The sequence below is a fragment of the Pipra filicauda genome, unplaced genomic scaffold, assembly GCF_003945595.2.
Source record: "Pipra filicauda isolate LSUMZ 115617 unplaced genomic scaffold, ASM394559v2 scaffold326_size819446_pilon, whole genome shotgun sequence".
NCBI classification, from domain to species: domain Eukaryota; kingdom Metazoa; phylum Chordata; class Aves; order Passeriformes; family Pipridae; genus Pipra; species Pipra filicauda.
The window spans coordinates 625,282-645,178 of NW_024104450.1; the positions used below are offsets into that span (position 1 = coordinate 625,282).

At 40.2% G+C, this 19,897-nt stretch overlaps 1 protein-coding gene and 1 long non-coding RNA gene across 4 annotated transcripts; one reads left to right on the forward strand and one right to left on the reverse strand.

Annotated features, from left to right (window-relative positions):
* Positions 1-306: 306 nt before the first annotated feature.
* On the reverse strand, positions 307-14,219 carry LOC113989386. The gene is made up of 3 exons (XR_003541247.2): positions 13,970-14,219; positions 1,677-1,842; positions 307-524 (listed from the first exon to the last, which is right to left on the reverse strand). It is a non-coding gene; the product is annotated as an uncharacterized LOC113989386 (long non-coding RNA).
* LOC113989385 (sushi, nidogen and EGF-like domain-containing protein 1) lies at positions 13,989-19,604 on the forward strand. 3 transcript variants are annotated; one of them, XM_039383817.1, is made up of 8 exons: positions 13,989-14,097; positions 16,485-16,529; positions 16,625-16,660; positions 16,945-17,075; positions 17,728-18,009; positions 18,172-18,309; positions 18,864-19,048; positions 19,480-19,604. In XM_039383817.1, exons 1-8 carry the CDS (start codon positions 14,049-14,051, stop codon positions 19,481-19,483), a joined length of 870 nt encoding a protein of 289 aa, XP_039239751.1. In that variant the 5' UTR covers positions 13,989-14,048; the 3' UTR covers positions 19,484-19,604. The 3 variants fall into 3 exon arrangements, with proteins under 3 accessions (XP_039239751.1, XP_039239750.1, XP_027579683.1); XM_039383816.1 differs by lacking the exon at positions 13,989-14,097 and adding an exon at positions 14,335-14,386; XM_027723882.2 differs by lacking the exon at positions 13,989-14,097 and adding an exon at positions 15,654-15,740.
* The last annotated feature ends 293 nt before the right edge of the window (positions 19,605-19,897 follow it).

A 19,897-nucleotide genomic window follows, 5' to 3' on the forward strand; every position in this document is an offset into this window, starting at 1 on the left:
GTAAGTAATTATTATTTTTGTTGTTTCCCTCTGTTGTTCACAGTTCTATGTGCCACAATGTTTGCTGACTTTCAATGTAAAATGAGGCAGCTATTTACTGCAAAGTGCTTATGCAGATGCCAGTTCCCTTTGCAGCCTTGTGAAAACAAGTGATTGATTGTTGGTGCCCAGATTTCCTTTCTCCCCAGTTCTCCTGGAAGTGTTTTTCTTCTGATGTTCACAGACAGAAACTGCAAAGTCCTTTGAGAGGGAAGCTGAACATCAACCAGAGTGGGAAATCCCTTTGAAACAAATGTTCTTGCCCTCGCAGTCCTCCAGTGCACCGATTTTTCACATAAACTGTCCTTTCCACTGGACAATGAGGCCCAAAATACATTTTCAGCAGGATGAGCCAGCAGAGAGCTGGAAGCAAGAGTCAGACAGGAAAGATTGCTATGAAAAGGCTGAACCCGCACTCAGAATTTTACTCAAGTGTCCTCTTCTGCTGTTCTCTCAAAGTCTGGAAGCTGCCCTGCAGCAAATGACTGAAGGAAAAAATAGAGTTTGTCATGAAAGTAGTTTAAAATAGCCTTGCCTGATAAACAAAAACTGCATCAGCCTTTGTATCAAAGGGAGAACAGACAATAAGCTGTTATGAATCTCACTATTTAAACAATGAGGAGGAAAAAAAAAAGAAAAGGTACCGATTTTTTTGGGTTTTGGTGTTTGGTGGTTTGTTGTTTGTTTGTTGTTTGGGTTTTTGGTTTGGTTTGGTTTTGGGGGGTTTTGTTGTTGTTGGCTTTTGTGGTTTTTTTTTGTTTGTTTTGGTTTGGTTTTTTTGATTTTTTTTTTGGCTTTTTTTGCTTTTATATGGATTGAGGTATTTCCCTGTATTTCCTCTTCACTGTGTCTCTGACTTTCTGTTTCCTGCTGGAGCAGCCCAGTGTGACACAGCTCCTCTTTTGACCAAGGCTGCAAGACTTTGAGAGGCCCAAGGAATGTAGCAATGTAAGACTGACCCTGCCAGCTGAAGTCCAAGGGTCAGTAAGTCCAGATCATATTCCATAAGCTTTTTTAAAGGATATGAATGATTCAAGCCTAGAACTCATTTCTGTACTGATGGTTAAGGTTAACACTTTCTCTGCAAACAGTTAAACTTTATGGAGCATCAGTAATGCATTGCCATTCATCAGACACCACAGAGAAGACGTGTTATCTGTCACACCCATCTTGGAGCACTGATACAACTTTCAGAGTATTTCAGTTTTGCTGAGCCTGTTGTCAGTGTCACTAGATTTTACTAGCTTAGTTGAAAACAAAGGCATAAAAGGAGAGAGGGAGGCTTATCAGGTAAATTATTTAGTTAAATTCTAGGCAGTATAAATGTTGTATTGTAAGTCTGGCATAAAACAGAGAAGAATAAACACTAACCACAGAATTAAATGCAAATAGCCCTCTAAGAGGTCCTGTAATTAAATATGTAGCAAAATGACCTTGGTATCAAAAGCATGTGAAATTATTAAATCTAAGAAGAAAACCTAATATTTAGACTGGACCTGCCACCAAAATCTGAAAGTACGGAAAGTAATTAGTCTTCTGCTGATGAGACTGAGCGGAAAAATGCTTTTCTACAAGGAAAAATATATGAGAAATGACACAATCTTAGTTTAGGAATGGAAGTCAATTAGGATACTTACACAGTGCATTAGAGGTCGTTCTTTCTGCTCTCTGAAACCAGACCAGGCTGCATTTGAAAGCTGCCATCTGTGCATAGGAATTCTGTCTTTCTCTCTTCCTTGCTCACTTCCAGAAGGGACATTTCCTTCTCCTTTCCCTGCTGTGTGACACCAGAGCTTCTCTGCCCTGTGGAACAGTGGGTTCAGATCCCAGCTGTGATCCAGAGCTCACCAGACACTCATTTCAACACACATCAAATACAGGGTATTGTTTCTTCTCCTGGTTTCTGTTTTGGGTCAATATGAGCCAATACTGTTGTGGGAACATCATGTGGTTTCTCAGTTCTGATCCTCAAAGACATAAAACACCTGCTTCACACAGAGCGTTACTAGCTTTATTGGGGTTTTCTTCACAGTCAATGGCGAAAAACAACTGAATGTGCTCTTCTTTTTCCAAGTTCCTTTAGTAGAAACCTCTTTATTGATGCCAAATGTAAGTTCAAACAAGTTACCTGAAGCTCAGTAACTCAACCAATGTGTGGAACAGAAAATGGAAATAGTTCTGTCTGAATTAAAGGTCACAGAAATGGAGGATTTGGCTTCTCTTTCATGCTGGATGACAGAGTTAAAGCAGTGAACACGGAATTAGAATTGCCTTTGAAAGATTTTTGCAACTAAGCAAATACATCTAATTAGTTTTAGAAATATCTCATTAATGAGTGTAAATAACACAGTGAAGTAATTAACTTATACAATGAAAATTGCCCATTGCCAAATATTTGCAATTAGAGTTTTACTAATAAACTTCAGAGGCAGTTATACACCAAAAGAAAAATGAGGGTTAACATATTATTGAAAGCTCAGACATTTTTTTATAAGCATCAAATTAAACCAATCCTCACTCATCAAAAAGTATTAATTGCAACTTGCATATCCATGTCCTCAAGGAGTTGAATTCCTTGTAATTTCACAGGCCAAGAGAAGAATGTCTTTGAGAAAAGCAGCAGATTTTCCTCTACCAGGTCTAAAACACCCACTACTCATAAAAAATGGAGTTACCAGAAATTTCAGGAGTGTCTTCCCTCTGCAAAGTATATCCTACTAATTTCTGAAAGAAATAAGAAATCTTGGGGAAGAAACACCACTCTAGTATTTCTAGAAGATCCTACATTTTTTGCTTTCTGATCAAGCCATGCCATAGTTCCAGTTGTGCTGTCAAATCAGCTACAATACTCTTCATGAAAGTACTTAAAAATCCTGAGGACTCCTTTAGTGCTTGGAAAAACATAGTCTAGTTTGTTGGTTTGGTTTTTTTTTAATTATAATTTTGAATCATAACTACACTTACAGAAGCAGAAGGAGGAGACAAATACAGATGAAATTGTCTTAGAGGACTAGCTAGAAATATTGAAGAGAAAATAAAGGAAAACAAAAGTTGTCAGACAAAAAAGACTTCTTAGGGGTAGAAGAAATATGGCTCCAGGAGGGCAGGCAGGAAGGAGCAAGCTTGCAAAGTGAGGAGTTGTTCTCATCCTCTTTTTATGTATATATTTATACATATATACTTTTGGGAGAAAAGTGAGGAGGTGAGACCAAGTCCTGTTACTGCCATCATTAATAGGTGGTGGGGCAGCGCCAGATGTAACAGAAAAGTGTACAAATAATAAAAATATCAAAAATATAAAAATTAAGAGGAATAGCAACACACTGCTCATTGTCATAGTATTGGTTAAATGCTTGTAATCTAAAATTTCAAAAGCACAGAGCACATCCCATTCAAGGAATGAACCGTTCATTATGCGCTGAAAGCTGCAGATTTTTGCCCAATTACTTTACAAAAGGACCCACTTTTGTCAATTACACTATTCAGGGAACAACTCAAGGGAAGGATGTTTCTGTCCAGTGAAATTTAAGTAGCAAGATTACATCACTGTTACCCAGATAAAGAAGATAAGATTTAACATTGTATTTATACAGATTTAGATGCAGCATAAATACCAATGCCGATGCAGTGACATGTGCTTGCTACAGAATGATTACTGAAGGAAAATGGAAAATAATCTTTCAAAATTATACAAGAATCCCAAGACAGGCGAAACAAGAGCTGAGACTACATCTCTGACCATCTCTGATGGGATTTGCACCAAAGCAAAGGTTGCCATTTCACAGCAGATCATTTTACTTTTCTCCTCACTCAAATGCATTTCCTAAATAATTTATATAAATGGAAAAAAACCACTGGAAAACTAACCAACCCCAAACATAATAAAATTTGTCAGAGGATTATTCAAGTATTAGTTAGTGTATTTATCTGGTCTCACTATACCACCATTATGCCTCTGCTACTTAACTTCCAGATTAACATTGTCAAAATTAAACACTAAGAATACCTGACAATAAACCCCCAAATTAGCAAATGCTCATGTTTTTTCTTTAATACCAGCAGTCAGCAAATATTTAAGTGCACAGAAATTAGGTCATGGAACTCTTCGTAAAAACCAATAAATAAACATGGATGAAGACTGTTATGCTAATTTTCTCCAAGCTTTTTTTTTTTTACAGAGTGTGTAATGGTTTGAGAAAGGAATGAAATGGGAAAGTTACTAAGTTTTTCTGACAGACTCAGTTTTGAGGGTTTGTCTTAAAATTATGTTTTCCCAAGAAAAAACAACAATAGACTGTGACATAACATTCAAAAAATCAAGACAGTCAATTAAAATTTTACATAAAATAATCTGTAACATTAAAAAAAAATTACCCTTCAAAATAATTTTCTTTATTTTTGGCTTTTTTTTTATTTTTTACTTATGATATCTACAACTAGTGGAAATACTGGGAAGCCACTTAAAATATATTTGTAATATTACAAGTTGTCTTGTTATCATGGAATCTTTTAACATAATAATTTTCAATGTTTCACCCCTGTTGCTTATTGCTTGCATTTGGTTCTTTAGATTTTCCTTTATAAATTCCTCTGAAAAATCCTTTTTTTAGCCTCCCCCTTCACATAAGTGTACTTTGATGTTTTATCCCAAAGGTTTTCAGAAACTTCTGATCAGTTTTAACTTTCCAACAATGGCTAATAATAAAGTTATTCTGGATGATAAATATGGGGGTTTTTCTAGTACAAGAATGATTTTTTAATTATATGGGTCAGAATGTCAAGCAAGCACACTCATAAAAGAAACTTGTGCTTAAAATTGTTTAAGAATTGAATATTTATTTAAATAATATTATGAATAATATTTATACTAAATAAAATATTTAGTATAATGTTAATTTAGATCAGTAGATTTCATCACTATCGTTTAAGAAGTATTTTGGTTTTTCATATACAAAAATATGGCTTATGTGAGGGAGATACGGTTTATGATAAGGATTTTGATGTCTATCACCCTCCCAGTGTTTCAACCACGTTTAATTCCGTTTTATGGGATTTTGATTTTTTTAGTTATCAGCACTTGCAAAAAGGTGTGTTTTTCTTTCAATCAGAGAAAAGAAATTACCAGGACATTTTCAGCTGTTTTGTTTTCCTACTGTACTTTGTAAGGCTCTCTCTCTCTCTCCCAAGTCCTCCAAAGGATCCATCCCCTCTGCCTTTGCCTCCCCAGCTGAGGGAGGTCCCTGGCTGACGCTGTGGCCCTGCAATGGTCCAAAGAAACTTCACGAGGTAGAGACACCAGTTTGTCTCAATACAAGCAGATTGTATACAGTTTTTCCAGGTCAGCAAAAGACAAAGGGCTGGGGAAAAAGATATGTGTTAAACTACAATGCAAAACCTGCCCTTTCCTCAGAAAGGGTGAACTTTCACTATGGAATTAATGGGCAAGTACAGAAATAGAAATACCGGGAGTTTTCTCTGAGGAATTGTGGGACAAGAGGGGAGGGGAAAGGTTCTCATTTTAAAAGAATTTTCAGTACGAAATTAATAAAGAAAAAAAAATCACAATCTTAAAAATAAATGAGAAACGCTGATTTTTTTAAATATCAGATCATAATTTTTTTCCAGCTAAGCATCATCCCATATGTTGTCAAACAATACAAGTTTCCAAGATTTTTCTCTTTATATTTCTGATGTGTATTACTTGAGTTTTGGTTTTCTTAAACCGATGTTTCAAAATTAAAATTTATGGTGAGCCTGAAATATTTAGCTGACTGACAAAAATGTCAAAACCGCCCTGCTGTTTCCTCAGTAGCTTTCAATTTCTGTGGTGGAAGAAGTAATTTGAACTGCCATTGGACATAAAATTCAGGCAAAACTTACATATGTCTGTAGTAGTCTTATAATGAAGATAAAATGAAAAATATATCCACAGATGCCCACACCACAACAGTTTTGCCCTACTAGAAACGCTCCAAGTGGTCAATAGATAGTGGCCTCTGTGGCTTAGCAGGGTTTTTCTATACAGTTACAGCAAGCCTGGGTCTCATTGTCCCCATCATACAGCTTTTGTGATGAAATTCATTTGACTTCAGTAATCAAGGAAGGTACATGACAAAAGAAATAGAGACAAAAAAGGCTGAAGTGGCATGTCCACAGGTATAAAACTAACCACCGACTGGGAAGAATGGAGCCAGAATGTCCTTGCTTGCCAGCCAGGCCACTCTTTAGATATCACAGTATTTCTCCCTCCAAAGGTGGCTAATTTCAGGGGTGGGATATTATATGAAACACACCACTGGTCTGCCAGCCTCATTTCTAAGTGAAGTTTAACATCCTTGGCCTACTGAGTTCAGCAAATATGAAAATGTACAGGGCAGCTTGGAGCATGAGTGAAGAGCGAGACAGGTTTTTGTCTCTTCTATATTTCAAACACATCATTAGAGGTTTAATGACTGACATAATTATGATACAGTGCTTGTGAGATTCCAGATCATTAACCTCCTCTTCCATGTGTAAAATGGAAAAAGTCTGTGGTAACTATTAAAAGAACAATACACAGAAATAATTAATACTTATTAGACAAGTCACACTGAAAATATGCAAACATCAGCAGGTGCTGAGACTGTCTGTGGGTGTGCACAGGGAGCACAGCACAGCTGTGCAAGGCCCTACTGCCATCCCAGTAGAGTGGGATATCCCACCCTGCAGCAGTTGAACGTTGGAGGACTGTGATTTCTGTAGGTCCCCTGAGGTGTCTGCCAATCCTAGATGGACACCTACATTTACACAGTCTAGTGTCACTTCCACAGACTCTGGAATTGCCTCTAGTTGCCTTTTCACGTTGCATACTCATGGTCAAAATCTGCCTCTTCTTGCACAGACATGACAAAATCATTTCTCTGGTCCAAATTGTATTGAAAACATTGTTTTACTGACCAAAAGAGCTGTTGTCATCTTTATGTTAGTGTCCTAATAAGAGGATCTTGAGGACTGAATTCCCTTACATCTGGCCTGTGACAATCAGAGAGCTCTGGGACAGGGCCCTCTCCAGCGTTACTTCTCATCATCTGGAAATAAATAGATTTAATAGAGAAGAAGTCAAGAAGGCATCACTGTCTCTCAGACATTCCACACAAGTAAATGGGGGGGGGGGGGGGATGGAGAAAATAGAAATTCCTGTGCACTTTCTTGGGTTTTTGAGATATTAACCTCAGACATGTTCTGCCAGCAGTTCCCAGCTAAGTCTCCCAGTGATGACAAATATTTCATCTCACTAAAGTAAGGCTTAGTGACTCTAAGTTGGGCATGCCCAGGTGGATCCTTCTGTTTGCTTAAGAGAAGTGTCCAGCTGGATCACCTAGAAATCACATCCAACTTCAGATTTCTCTTAACTCCAAATTAAAGTTAGTCAGAGAACCTAGTTAATGCAGTCCACAGTCATCATGGGAACAGAGCTGCTGGTCAGCCTGTGCCAGTCTGTACCAGGAGCCTTCAGGCAAGCACTGGGAATGCCTGTTTTCCATACAGTCCTTCACTCTGATTAGTGGATCTGCCACATCATAGGAGCTCAGTGAACCGGCCAAACATCCGGACAGCAGATCCAAGGAGGCTTAGCTCCTTCAGTCACCATGTAATTTTGGTTAAAACCGCTGTTTTCTGCCCCACTTCTATAGCACTCTTGTCCAGACGGAGGATCAGTTCATTGACCTCCAACATCCCTTTCCTCATCAGGGACACAAAAAAACAATAACAGGGATAAATAAGCCTTTTGTAAGCCTTAATTCACAATTTAATGAAAGGGTTCAGTATTAGTTGTGGCTTCAAGAAAGACCAACATAATTTCCGAAACTGCATATCTATAAATGGATAATACAAGTGTATTACCACTTCATCTGAGCTCAAGAGTATGTCTGGAGAGTGAATTTCCCAGTCATATCCATGTATGACTCACTCATTTCATGGAGCTCTTTCAGAGCGTGACTCTGAGTTTTATTCTGGAAACACCTTAACCAAAACCGACCATCCACAGGGTCTCCTAATATGCTTCACCTCCTACAGCCTTTCAGTCCAGAGGACCACTTAGGGTTTATCTAAATAAAATACCCTGACTCTGTGTAATGTGAATTTCAGCCCTAAATGTTCTGCTGTGCAGATCTACTCTTTTGCCTCTACAGTTCATGCTAATATATATATATATATATACTCTTGTGTTACTTCTGGTCAGTGTAATCTTGGCTTGGCTTGAGCCATATCCATAGTTCTTCAAAACACAGATTGTCAGACAGTACTATTCTGCCTATAGATGGTCAATAACTATAGAAAAGTGCCTGATTTTATTGCCTGTCAAGATTAGCAGCTGAAATAGTGCTGCTACAATCAGGCCATAATTCTGATGCCCAGTACTACAGAAGGCAGATTCCAAAGATTCTTGACAAGACTACCAACATCAGGCACAGCTGAAAAATGTTTCTGTACTCACTCCAGTATTCCTCTATTGGACTTTTTTTTCCAAGCCTTTTTAATGAAAGAAGGTCTTTTTCAGTTTTGTTTCAGCTTTAGGGTAAGTCAGTCCCTTGTAGTTTAAATAGCCTATTGGGGACTATACTGAGTTGACCCCAGGCAGCAACTAAGCCCCCATCCCAGTTGCTTACTCAGTCTCTGCCAGAGGAATGGGGAAGAGAATCACAAGGGCAAAAGCGAGAAAAGCTCATAGCTTCACGCATAAAAACCATCTAATAAATGAAGGGGAGATAAAAGAGGAAAAAGAAAACTGATGCAAAGGCAATAACCTATGACCTCCCACCAGCAAACTGATGCCCAGTCAGTCTTCAAGCAGTGCCCACTTTGGAAAAAACTCTTTTCCGCTTCCTGCAGTTTCAGTGCTGAGCATGATACTGTTTGATATGGAATATGATATCATATGGAAATAACAGGAAATACAGTTTTGCTCACTTTGGGCTGGTTTTCCCAGCTGTGCCAAATCCCATCATGTTGCCACACTCCAGCTGCTCATTGAGAGAGTAAAGAGAAGGAAAGAAGGTGGTGATGCTGTACAAACAGTGTTCAGCAACAGTAGGTCACCAGTATGTTTTCTGTGCTGTTTTGGTTCCAGATCTGAAACATAGCCTGATACAGACTGTTAGAAAGCAAGATCCACCCCAGTCCAGTGTAGTACAAGAATTACATTATTTTTTGTTTTATTTAACACTCTTGAGTGGCAGAGAAGTTTTCAACCATGTGTTTTTAAAATTTTCCCAGAATTTTAATGCCTCAGTGAGAGTGCCATTTGCATCTTTGATTCACCTTTGCTCCCTTTGGCTTTGCCATACACAGGCAGACCACTTCTGTCAATAGAGAAACTCACTCTGAGAGTTTGCTGACCCCAGGAGTTCTCAGGCACCTGAACTTTCAAGGAATTTCAGAAGAAGATGACAACAATCACCTGGGGAAGGCAGAGCCTATTTTGAGGGAAGAAAACAGCAGCACCCTTCTGGAAGCATTTTACCATGTCATAAGTCAAAGTTGACTGTGTTGAACACGGGAATCTGTCAGTACGAGTAAAGGATGACACCAGATGTAAAAGGATATATTATAAATGATACATGAGATATCTGTCGTGTTGATGTTAAAATTAGAGCTGGTCTTTAATATTTCATAGAGGACAAAGCCATGTATGCTTTTGTAACTGAGTTCCTGCCACTGCACGATAGACAGTGACTGCTTTCTTACATCCCTCATGGAGACATAAGGTGGCATGTAATCATTTTCATAGGTGTTCTTGTCACTCAAGACAGCACAAAGTTTTAAGCCTATTTTTGCCTTCTCTCCTCATTTTTATGAGCTACATAAAGAGAACTGAGAAATTTCTCCACTTCTCAAGAAGTTTTCTATACCAGTTTTAATTAGAACATTTGTGTTAGTGCCAGACAGTCAGAAAAAAGTTCAAGGCCAAAACCACACACTCAACAAGATCAACTAAGAATGTTTACTAAATCCTGCAGACCATCTGCACAAATCTTGTGAAAGCTGGCTTCCTAAATCTTGAGCTATTGAATATCAGGGTTGATTTAACTAGAGATATTAGTGGCCAGGTACAATGGCCACTACATAAAGCCCTTCCCTCAAAAGAAGTGTGAATCAGCTTGTCCCTATTAATTGTACACAGGTAAAACTACAACTCAGTTCTGACAGGCTAAATGTGAGAGGTGAACCATTAGCATAAACAATGCATAAAGCAGCAACAAGAAGGTTGTGAGAGTCACAGTTTAGTAGATCTGACTACCTGCGAGGAAGGAAAAAGAAAAAAAGAGGAAAGAGGATATGTTACCTTCTTCATCTTTTTCATGGAGAACATTGCAGTTCTGTCCCACAAAAATTTTTCAGTGGGAAGCTTTTTTCAACCTGATCTCATTGCTTCTTAGAATTAAAAAAAATGTTAGTGTTGCCAAAAATGTTATTTTTAGCACACTGTGAATATTAAATGATCAATGGTTGATGTGATTTTTTAAATAAAATCTACTCTACCTGGCTGCTCCCAGGCTTTCCTGAGTTGAAGAAAGCCTGAGTGTGTTGTGCAGTGTTCAATGTCATCACAAAAAGAAGCTACAGTTTGATCAAAATAAATAGTTCCTAAGAACAAGTTAGTTGTGTAATTTGAGCTTTTTAGTGTCGATTGTAGCTGGAAACTGATGTCAACAAATAAAATTCCTTTCTAATGTAGTGCTGGTCAACTTTTCACAGCATAAGGCAGATGTTGTCTTGGCAGATTATTGATTCACACCGTGATGCACAGATGCATCCAACACAAATATAATTCAGTCACAAATAAATGCCTGGTAAATAGATGAAATTGAATCCTAAAATATTTTGTTCTTTTAGTAGACCGGCTTTGTTTCTTGACCAGTTTGCACATGTGATTCATGTGTTTCTTATTACTAGATAAAGGACTGAAATGGTTGCATGTAAAACCACATTTGTTCTGGAAAATAGAGCTCTTGGCATAACATGATGTGCCCAAAGTTTAAGTCTTTCAACATGAAGCCCATCTGTTCTAGATAACATAGGACTGAGTGGTGACTAAGATGTTTTTGCACCTTTGAAATCTCTTGGCCAATTCTGAATTGTTTTTGCCAAGAAAGCTGTAGTTTAAAATCTTAAAAGCTTTAAAATCAAATATATTTTAAAGTAAACTTAAAGTAAATTATAAGTTTTCAGTTAAAAAAATAAAAAGAAATTGCTTTCCTTTTTTAACTATCTTAGGCATTAAACATTGTAATTTCTTGACATAAATAAGGGGATGAAAGTGAACTTTATGAAAATTACATTTTTTTTTAAAACCCAAGCTTTTAGCTCTAGCATATTTTTAGCAGTAACAATGTAACCTGCCTCATTTTATAGGTAGAATTTTTTTAAATGAGCCTTTGCTAATAAAACATTTGCTAATTTTGATGGAACAGAGTCACAGACAAGCCCATTTTAAATAGGAGATTAATCCTTGTTTTTCTTTTTAATTTTCTGTAGTATGACAAGCCAGTTTAATCACAAATTCAATAGTGTGTGCCAAGATTTTTATTGCAAAGCTGTAAATGAGCTTCTTTGTATATCTCCTTGTACTTTCTCTTTTCAAAGGCTCATTGCAAAAAGATTTAATGCTACTAACGATAAATACAAATAAACCTCAAATGTCAACCAGGGACCTCCCTGGTGTCTCTTTCTCTTGCTTCTAATTAGGGGGCATAAGAAATTTGAGCACAGGGATTTAAAAGCAAACAGAGAAACCACTGGAGAGCAGAGAGCAGACACTGGCACTTTCACTACAAGCTTGCACTGATAGATATTCCTGCAATAACTGTGCAACACTAAACCACCACTGCTCTTCTGCTGCTGCAGAGCAGTGAGTGGCAGCTGTGCTGCACCCCTGGGGCTGCCGAGGGTGCACAGAGTCTAATTAAAAAACCTGTTGGCACCCCTAGCAGGTTACCTGAAAGAGTCAAAGGGAGATAAGCAACACCCAGTGAGCAGCCAGGTAACCTGACTTGGTCCGTCATCAGGCAGATGTCTGCAGCAGTGACTGATGGTGGCATTCCAGCATGCTGGAGATGCCATGTCACCCATAATGGGGTCAGACTGTCCTCACCACAGTCTGGAGACCCTGGTTAAAAAATACCAGGCTCGCTTTCCTCACCCAACTAAGGCTGCCCTTGGGCACTACAGACAATCATTCAAGCCATGCTTTTGCCAGCTGGATGACAGAGATCATTAGCACAACAAAAAACAGAATACAGGAACTGTCACATCGGATCAGACCAGTGTTTCACTAAGTCCTGCATCACAGCCCTGCCCACAGCCCATTCCACAGGCTTCAGAGGAAGGTGAGAGAAACCACACTGTTGGAATGCTGTGATGTAGGGCTTCCAGAAGGAAAATATGGCTGGTATGTCAACATGTCAACTCCCTCTCTCAACCTGAAAAATAAGGAATGCAGCTCTAGTGTTTAGGGTCACAGCTGCTGAAGCAGAAGGCAGGAAAGGAAGGAGTTTAGACACTACCTCGCCTACCCATCACAGGTGCTTAAATTAGGCATTGTGAATGTCCTTCCTTGGTCCCACCATCTATTTTCTCTGCTTGTTGCATGTGATCAGTGATATTTTTCTTCCTCAGAGGAGTGAGATAAGAATAAAATTCTAAAAGATGTTCAAGTTTGCAAACATTTTTACCATTAGGAAAAATAAAGAAAATAAATACCAGAGACAGGAATATGTACCAGGAGATCTCAAAGCACTTCACATAAGATATTGAGAGGCATTTTCTCCATGTCATAAAGAAAGTTAACATTTCTTCCTGGATGCATAGTAAAACTCTTGTTAACTCTAAATGTTCCCCCTTCCCTATAAACATAGAATTTGTTTTGAAATTCCATCACTTATTTAGTCCTGGAGACACATAGAATCACAAGTGGTTGGCTTGGGGGCCCATTATGTAGTTTGTGTTCTGTGTTTCTCCACTGTAACTCTTGCTGGTTCCAGTTGTATGAATTACAACAACATCAGTTTTCTCATGAGCCCAAATACAGCAATAAACATTCATAGCACCATGTTCTAAGGCCAAGATTTTAAAACTAGTGGGAATCCAAATGCCTGATTTCAGGTGTTTAAACAACTGGTTTCCTAAGCAGACAGAATTTGTGCCAATTGATTGACCCTCCTTCAGGGGCTGAAAGTTGGATATTCAGCAAGGGATCCATCCAAAGTTATGGGTGAGCTTGAAAGACTTGACTTCCCAGATTGTATCTTTCGGGGGCACCAGTGGATAGCAGGCCAAAAAAGCTGCTTTTCATAGTAGATAGAAAGAACAAACTGAAATTCAGAAGGAAACAGCTCCTTTAACTCAAACTACATGTTACATACTACATATGTAAATCTCTTAGTTCAGCTTAAAGTTTGGTCCAATCCAGAGCAAACACAAGCTATCACTTAACGCTAATTGGAATCAGCATGATCTTTTCAGTATTCATGTCCCCAGACAGGAAGATGCTAATGAAAACAAGCTTTGAAATCAGCATTTAGCATGATTTCTGACTAGCAGAAGTGCAATTTTGCTGTTCATCCCAGCATTAACAGTGCAAACAAAAGCCATGCATTATGCCAAAGCCTTAAATAAGAGAGGAAAAAAGCAACACACCAAATGCAAACCAAACAGACCTCTCCAGAACACACTAAGTTACTAACAGTAAGAATTTTTAAGCAATCTGGTTTTCACCCCGCTTGTCAGCAGAGATTTAAAGCAGTGGCACAAGATGACTCCCAGCATTAACCTTTCTGCTGCTTCTCCCTGCAAGACCCTTGCAGAGTTGCTACCTGCACTCCAGCCTTGCTCAATCCAGCAAAGTCACACAGCAATGTATTCATGTTAATTTGCAGATATCCCTCACCTGGCTCTGAACAGCTACACACAGGGGAGACCCCACAGACCCCAGCCCTTGCTGGGAAGTGGCTCAGGGACCCTCCTTGATGTGGGACACCCCCCTTGATGTGGAACAACCCCTAGTACCTCATGAAGGTATGTTATGATGTCAGCAGGAAGCCAGCACAGAGGGAAGAGAGGAGATGGGTTTCCCCTTTAGCCTGGGATGTTTAGGAGGGAAGGAAGGAGGGAGGTATAGGGGGTGAACATTAAACCCTGACCATTTACCACACCTGGCCAGAGTGGAATGGGTTGTGAAATTGAACCTAGAATTCTGGAGAATTCGGGAATGGGATGCTGGATCCTGTCACCCATGGGGATGTCTCAACACTTGTGGGACCTATAGGGATGTTGCCATGGCTGTGGGACCCACAGGAGTGCCAGAGTAAGTGAGGACCCACAGGTGATGTCACAATGGGTATGGGACCCACAACGGATGTCGCGATAGATGTGAGACCCTTGGGGACCTCACAACACATGAGGGACTCTATGGGGTCGTTGCAATGGGTGTGAAACACAGGCACAATTCCTTAGAATCACTGCCTCCTCCTCAGCCCCAAACCAGTGTCTCCGGGGGGTGAACCCAAATCTGTCTGGGTTTTTTTCCAAAAACTAATGAGAAAAGTCCCAACTGAGAATTCTGGAGAAGTCTGAGTCCTGCTCCTGGCCAAAAAAAGGCTTTAAAAAGCTTAAAACCACCCATCTTGAACTTGGACAAATGACATTTCTTAAAATAAAAGCAAATAAAATAGGTTTTTCTTTTAAAAAAGATCAAAACAAACCAACCAACCAAACAAACAAACAAAAAAACCCACATCCCCCCACCCTAAAAAAAAAGAAAAAAAAAAAGGAGAGTTATTAAGATAATACTTTTAAAACTCTAGGTAAATACAGAAGGACTTTTCCTTAAAGTGAAGAGAATAAAAGGAGGTTTTTCCTTAAAAAACACCCATAAAATACAGATATTTTTAAAGGGTTTTTTTCCTTCCCAAAAAATAGAATTCCAGTGCATAAGGGCTTTTCTCCTCTCTCCCCCTATCCTGGAAAAAAAGCCAAAATACATAAGAAAGATTTATTTTTTAGTCTCAAAATAATAAACAAATAATTAACTTTAAAAGGACTTTTTCATTTAGGAAAATTAAATCAGGGGATGGGAGTTCCCCTGAAAAAAGGCAGGAAATGAGGAGAAATGAGAAAATAAGGGAGAATTTCTTGAGAGCCCTAACATGCAGGGATTGAGGGTTTTTTCTTCTCTCCGCAGTAAACGCCATGAAATAACCCCAAAACTAAGGGAAGTCATGGAGGGTTTGTTTTTTGGTGGTTTGTTTTTTTTGGCAGGGGGGAGGTTGTTGCTCAGCAGAGAAGAAACCCAGAATCCCCCATCCTGAAATTCCTGAAATTTACTATTTTGGGAGTAAAAAAAACCCCTGTGAAGTGATGAGGGATCCAGAAGTGTCTCCAGAACCCCAAAATTATTCATAAAGAGGCTTGTCTGTGCTTAAGAAAAAAAAAAGAAAGGAAGAATCTGGAGGAGCCAAAAATCCACAACCCGTGAACTCAAATACCCCTTTCTAAAAAATCCTGGGAGAGCTCAGAGAGCTTGGGTGGGCGGGAAGTTGGCAAATTCCCTATTTCCGTGCTTTTTTGATAAAAGAAGGAGCTGGATGAGGTAAACCCCAGCATTTTTAGGTGTTGGAGCTCATTTTCAGGCCCCGGTTCTTCTATTCATCGGAATCCAGGTGAGGGAACTTTTATTCTGATGATGATTTCAGTCATTCCCTGGAATCCTCTCTCTTTAAATTCCTTATATTTCATGGATTAAGAAAGCTTTCTCTCTTTAAATTACTTAAAAATGCATGAAAAAGGATAAAAACATCCTGATTTTATGCATTAAAAAAAGGGCAAACCATCATGTATTTGTGCACAAAAATGGCAAAAATCCTCAATTTGTGCACACAAAGGGCAAACACTTAAGATTCAATTAAATAAAAATTTATTAAAAATCAAAATGAATAGAAAATACATAAAAATCAACTTAAATTAAAAAGTCAAATAAATAGTCAATTAAATTAGAACTAAAAATTTAAAATTAAATGAAATAAAATTAAATTGAAAACTTCAATTAAAGTTCAATTATATTAAATTAAAAAAAATTAAATTAAGAAACCACCAAAATTAAATTACATGAATACTAGAAAATAAATTAAAGATAATAAAATAAAAATACCAACTTTCCAAATACTTCACTTAGTTAAAGAAGTGTTTAGAATAACACATTCCCCCTGCCTCCCACAAAACATTCCTGGGAAAAGAGCCTGGATGGTGTTTCAAAGCGGGATTTTTTGCCTCCAGACCCTCATTCTTGCTTCGTTTTGCCTCCAGACCCTCATCACTTTCTGGGACTTTTTTGGGGGGATTGTGGGTTGGGGATTTTTTGTTGGTTTATCTTTTTTAAATTTTCCCTGATTTTCACATTTTTTTAGGGTCGAGGATGTTACCCTCTGGTGTTTTCCTCCTCCTGATTTTGGGTAAATTCTGAAAAATAGTTATAATTTTCATCCCTGTTGGGGAATGATGGATTGACTCATTTCTCCCCACTCCCTTCCCCCCTTTTCTTCTCCAGGATCCGTTGTGGACACCAACACCTCATCTGAAAAAGGTGAATTTGGCAGGTTTTGCCTTAAAAACCACTAAAACAAGCTTTCTCTAACCCCCATTATACCATTTTCCCATTATTTCTCCCCAAATCTGTATGTTCCTTATGTAATCTCCATGGGGTAATTCCCTAACACCCCAGTTTCACCTTGATCACATCGTAGCAGACAAACCCATTTTTAGGTATTCAAGAACACAGAAACCCCAAATTTGGCATGTTTCACTTCAGTATCCATATAGTTAGGTGTTTTTTGAGGGGAGAGTTCCCAAATCCTGATTTTGCCACAGGGTCCCTGCTCTATCCCTACGGACCAGACCAGGGGGACCAGACGAATCCCAAACATGATGATGGGACATCTGAGAGGATCGCCCTCTTCACTCCCTTCACCTTCTATGGCAAAACCCATGAAGCACTCTTTGTAGGTCACTGAAAATTCAAGATTTTGGGGAATTTCCTCCATTTTTCCCAATTTTCCCTCTGTTTCTGTTTAATTTTTCACTTGTCTGTGTCCCTACCCCCAAACTCCCTTCTCCAAATTCAACCCCATTTGAGTTCATAGAGGAGTTTGTTTTGGGGCATTGAAAAGTCTTCAGGTGGGTCTTGAGGGGATTGGGGAATACTGGAGGGTTTGGAGGGGTTTGGAGGGTCCTGTGGCTCGTGGGTGTTGGGCGGGTGGTCCTTGGTGGTCCTGTGGGTGATGGGTGGTAAGAGGTCTTGTGGGTAGTAGGTCTTGGGGTGTTGGTGAGTGTTGTAGAGTCCCATGAGTAGCAGGTTTGGGGAGGGTCCCAGAGGGGTGGGTCTCGATGGGGTTGGGGAGTGTTGGGTGCTTTAGTGTTTGGTGGATTTTGGGGGGTTCTAGGGGCATTTGGGGGTCCTGTGAGAGAGCATTTCTATGGCTGGTGGGTCTTGGGGGGGAGGCCTGTGGGTGGTGGGCCTTAGGGGGTTGGTAGGTGTTGGGAAGTCCTGTGGGTGGTGAGTCTTGGGGGCCTTGTATAGTCCATGTCCACACCCCAAGTCAAGATGATGCACCACCAACCCCTGTCCCCATCCCTTCCCGGTGTCACCTGCAGGTGAACAACAATGGGGTGATCTCCTTTGATGAACCTGTCAGAGAATACACCCCCGATCCCTTCCCACTGGTGGATGGGCGCTCCTTCGTGGCCCCTTACTGGGCAGATGTCGACAACGTGCTGGGTGGGGATATCTTCTACCGTCAGACCACCAATGAGGTGCTGCTGGGGGACATCAGCCGGGACATCAACCAGTACTTCCCCGAAACCCTCTTCACTGCCACCTGGGCCTTTGTGGCCACCTGGGACCACGTGGCCTACTACGGCTCCACCTCCACAAAGGTGAGTCTGTGGCTGGGGCATGGAAGTCACTCATTGACTCTTGTGACTCACTTGGTGGCCTTGGTGACCAACCTATCTTTGGTATCCATGACCCACCCTTTACTTCCACAGCCAATCCTTACCTCTATGACCAGTCCTTGACCTCTGTGACCTTTTCCATAGGGCAACACCTTCCAGGCTGTCCTGACTACTGACTCCAAGACATTCTTCATCATCCTAAACTACTGGGACATCCAGTGGACCACAGGAGCGGCGAGTGACGGGGATGCTGAAACGGGGCTCGGAGGGATTGCAGCACATGTAGGTGGGGAGGGGGGGAGGAAGAGGAAAACGTTGTCCCACTCCATCTTCTGGGTATGATGATGAAGGTTAGGGATGGGCCTATCCCATCTTTTGAAGATGATGATGACAATGATGATGATGATGATGATGATGATGATGATGATGATGATGATGATGATGGTGATGATGAAGACTAGGGATTGGGCCAAAATATTTTTAAGGGGAAGTCTAGGATGTCCTGTCCCATCTTCTGGAGATGATGATGAAGGTCAGAGGTTGGCCCATCCTATCTTCTGGGGAGGAGGATGATGAAGGTCAGAGGTTGGTCCAGTCCATTGTCCAGAGATAGTTATGATGAATGTCAGAGATTGGCCCACAGTGATTTGGGGGCAGATTGAGGTTGTCCCACCCATCTTCTGAAGAGGCTCATCATGATGGTGAAGGTCATGGATTTGGTTCATAACATTTTTGAGGGCCACCAACAGTCAGTGCTCACCTCCTAACATAATTTTGGGGTCCCAACACCCCCTTGGGTGGGGTCAGTCCCCACAAATTCCCCCCAAATTTTCCAGGCGGGATTCAACAGCGGTGATGACACCAACTTCTACAACATTCCCGGATCCCAAACAGATGCCATCATCAACATCACTGCCACCTCCAATGTCAATGTCCCAGGGCGCTGGGCCTTCCGGGTGGACAACTTCCAGTTGATGGGAGTGGACCCTCCCAAGATGAACGAGGACAGTGACTGCTGGTTGTAAGTTGGAATTTTGGGGAGGAAAATTGGGAATTTCAAGGAAAAGTGGGAACTTGGGGGGATAATTTGGGAGTTAGAGAGAAAAAGTGGGGATTTTGGGGGATAATTTGTGATTTTGGGAGGAAAATTGGGGATTTTGGGAAAAGATGGTGAATTTGTTCAGGGAAATTGGGAATTTGGGGTGAAAAGTGAGTATTTGGACATGGAATATTCAGAATTTTGGGGGGGAAAGTGGGGATTTTATGGAATAATTTTAGAATTTGGGGCAAAATTGTGAATTCTGGGGGGAATACTGGGGAATTTTTTTAAAATTGGGAATTTGGGAGAAAATTGGGAAATTTGGGGGGAAACTGGGAACTTTTTGAGGAAATGGGGATTTTTTTTGGGGGGGGAAGCAATTTTTCCTCTTGGGCTCTTGATGTCTCCTGTAGGTGAATCTAGGGGGCTGGGACAGAGGAACATCCCCATTACCACCGCTGTCCCCAATGAAGTTAATTGGAAGGTCAAGGTCGTGTCCTCCTCTACCAGAGCAATAAAATCACATCCAAGACATTGATTGTAGTGTCCATGTCATTATCACAGCCATGGTACCCATGGTGACATCATCACAGCCATGTCACCATCACTGTTCCCACAGTTCCAGGGGATCTGAGGGGCTTTGGGTGAAATGTGCTGGAGTTCATTCATTTGTGCCTTTTTGGGTGTTAATTAATGAGTTTTTGCACTGTATGAAGTCAAGTTCACGCAGTACCTGTGCATAACACAGAATATGGCACCCCCCCCAAAAATGTTGCACCCACGACATGCTCCAACATGAAACCACACATGCCCAACACTCTATGTGCCACA

Bases quoted from the DNA above. Each gene is read 5' to 3' on its own strand.
- LOC113989385 (XM_039383817.1), top strand. From the start codon at position 14,049: ATGTGGGACACCCCCCTTGATGTGGAACAACCCCTAGTACCTCATGAA. The intron at 17,076-17,727 runs GTAGGTCACTGA...TGTCACCTGCAG, and splicing joins AAACCCATGAAGCACTCTTT to GTGAACAACAATGGGGTGAT. The intron at 18,010-18,171 runs GTGAGTCTGTGG...CCTTTTCCATAG, and splicing joins ACGGCTCCACCTCCACAAAG to GGCAACACCTTCCAGGCTGT.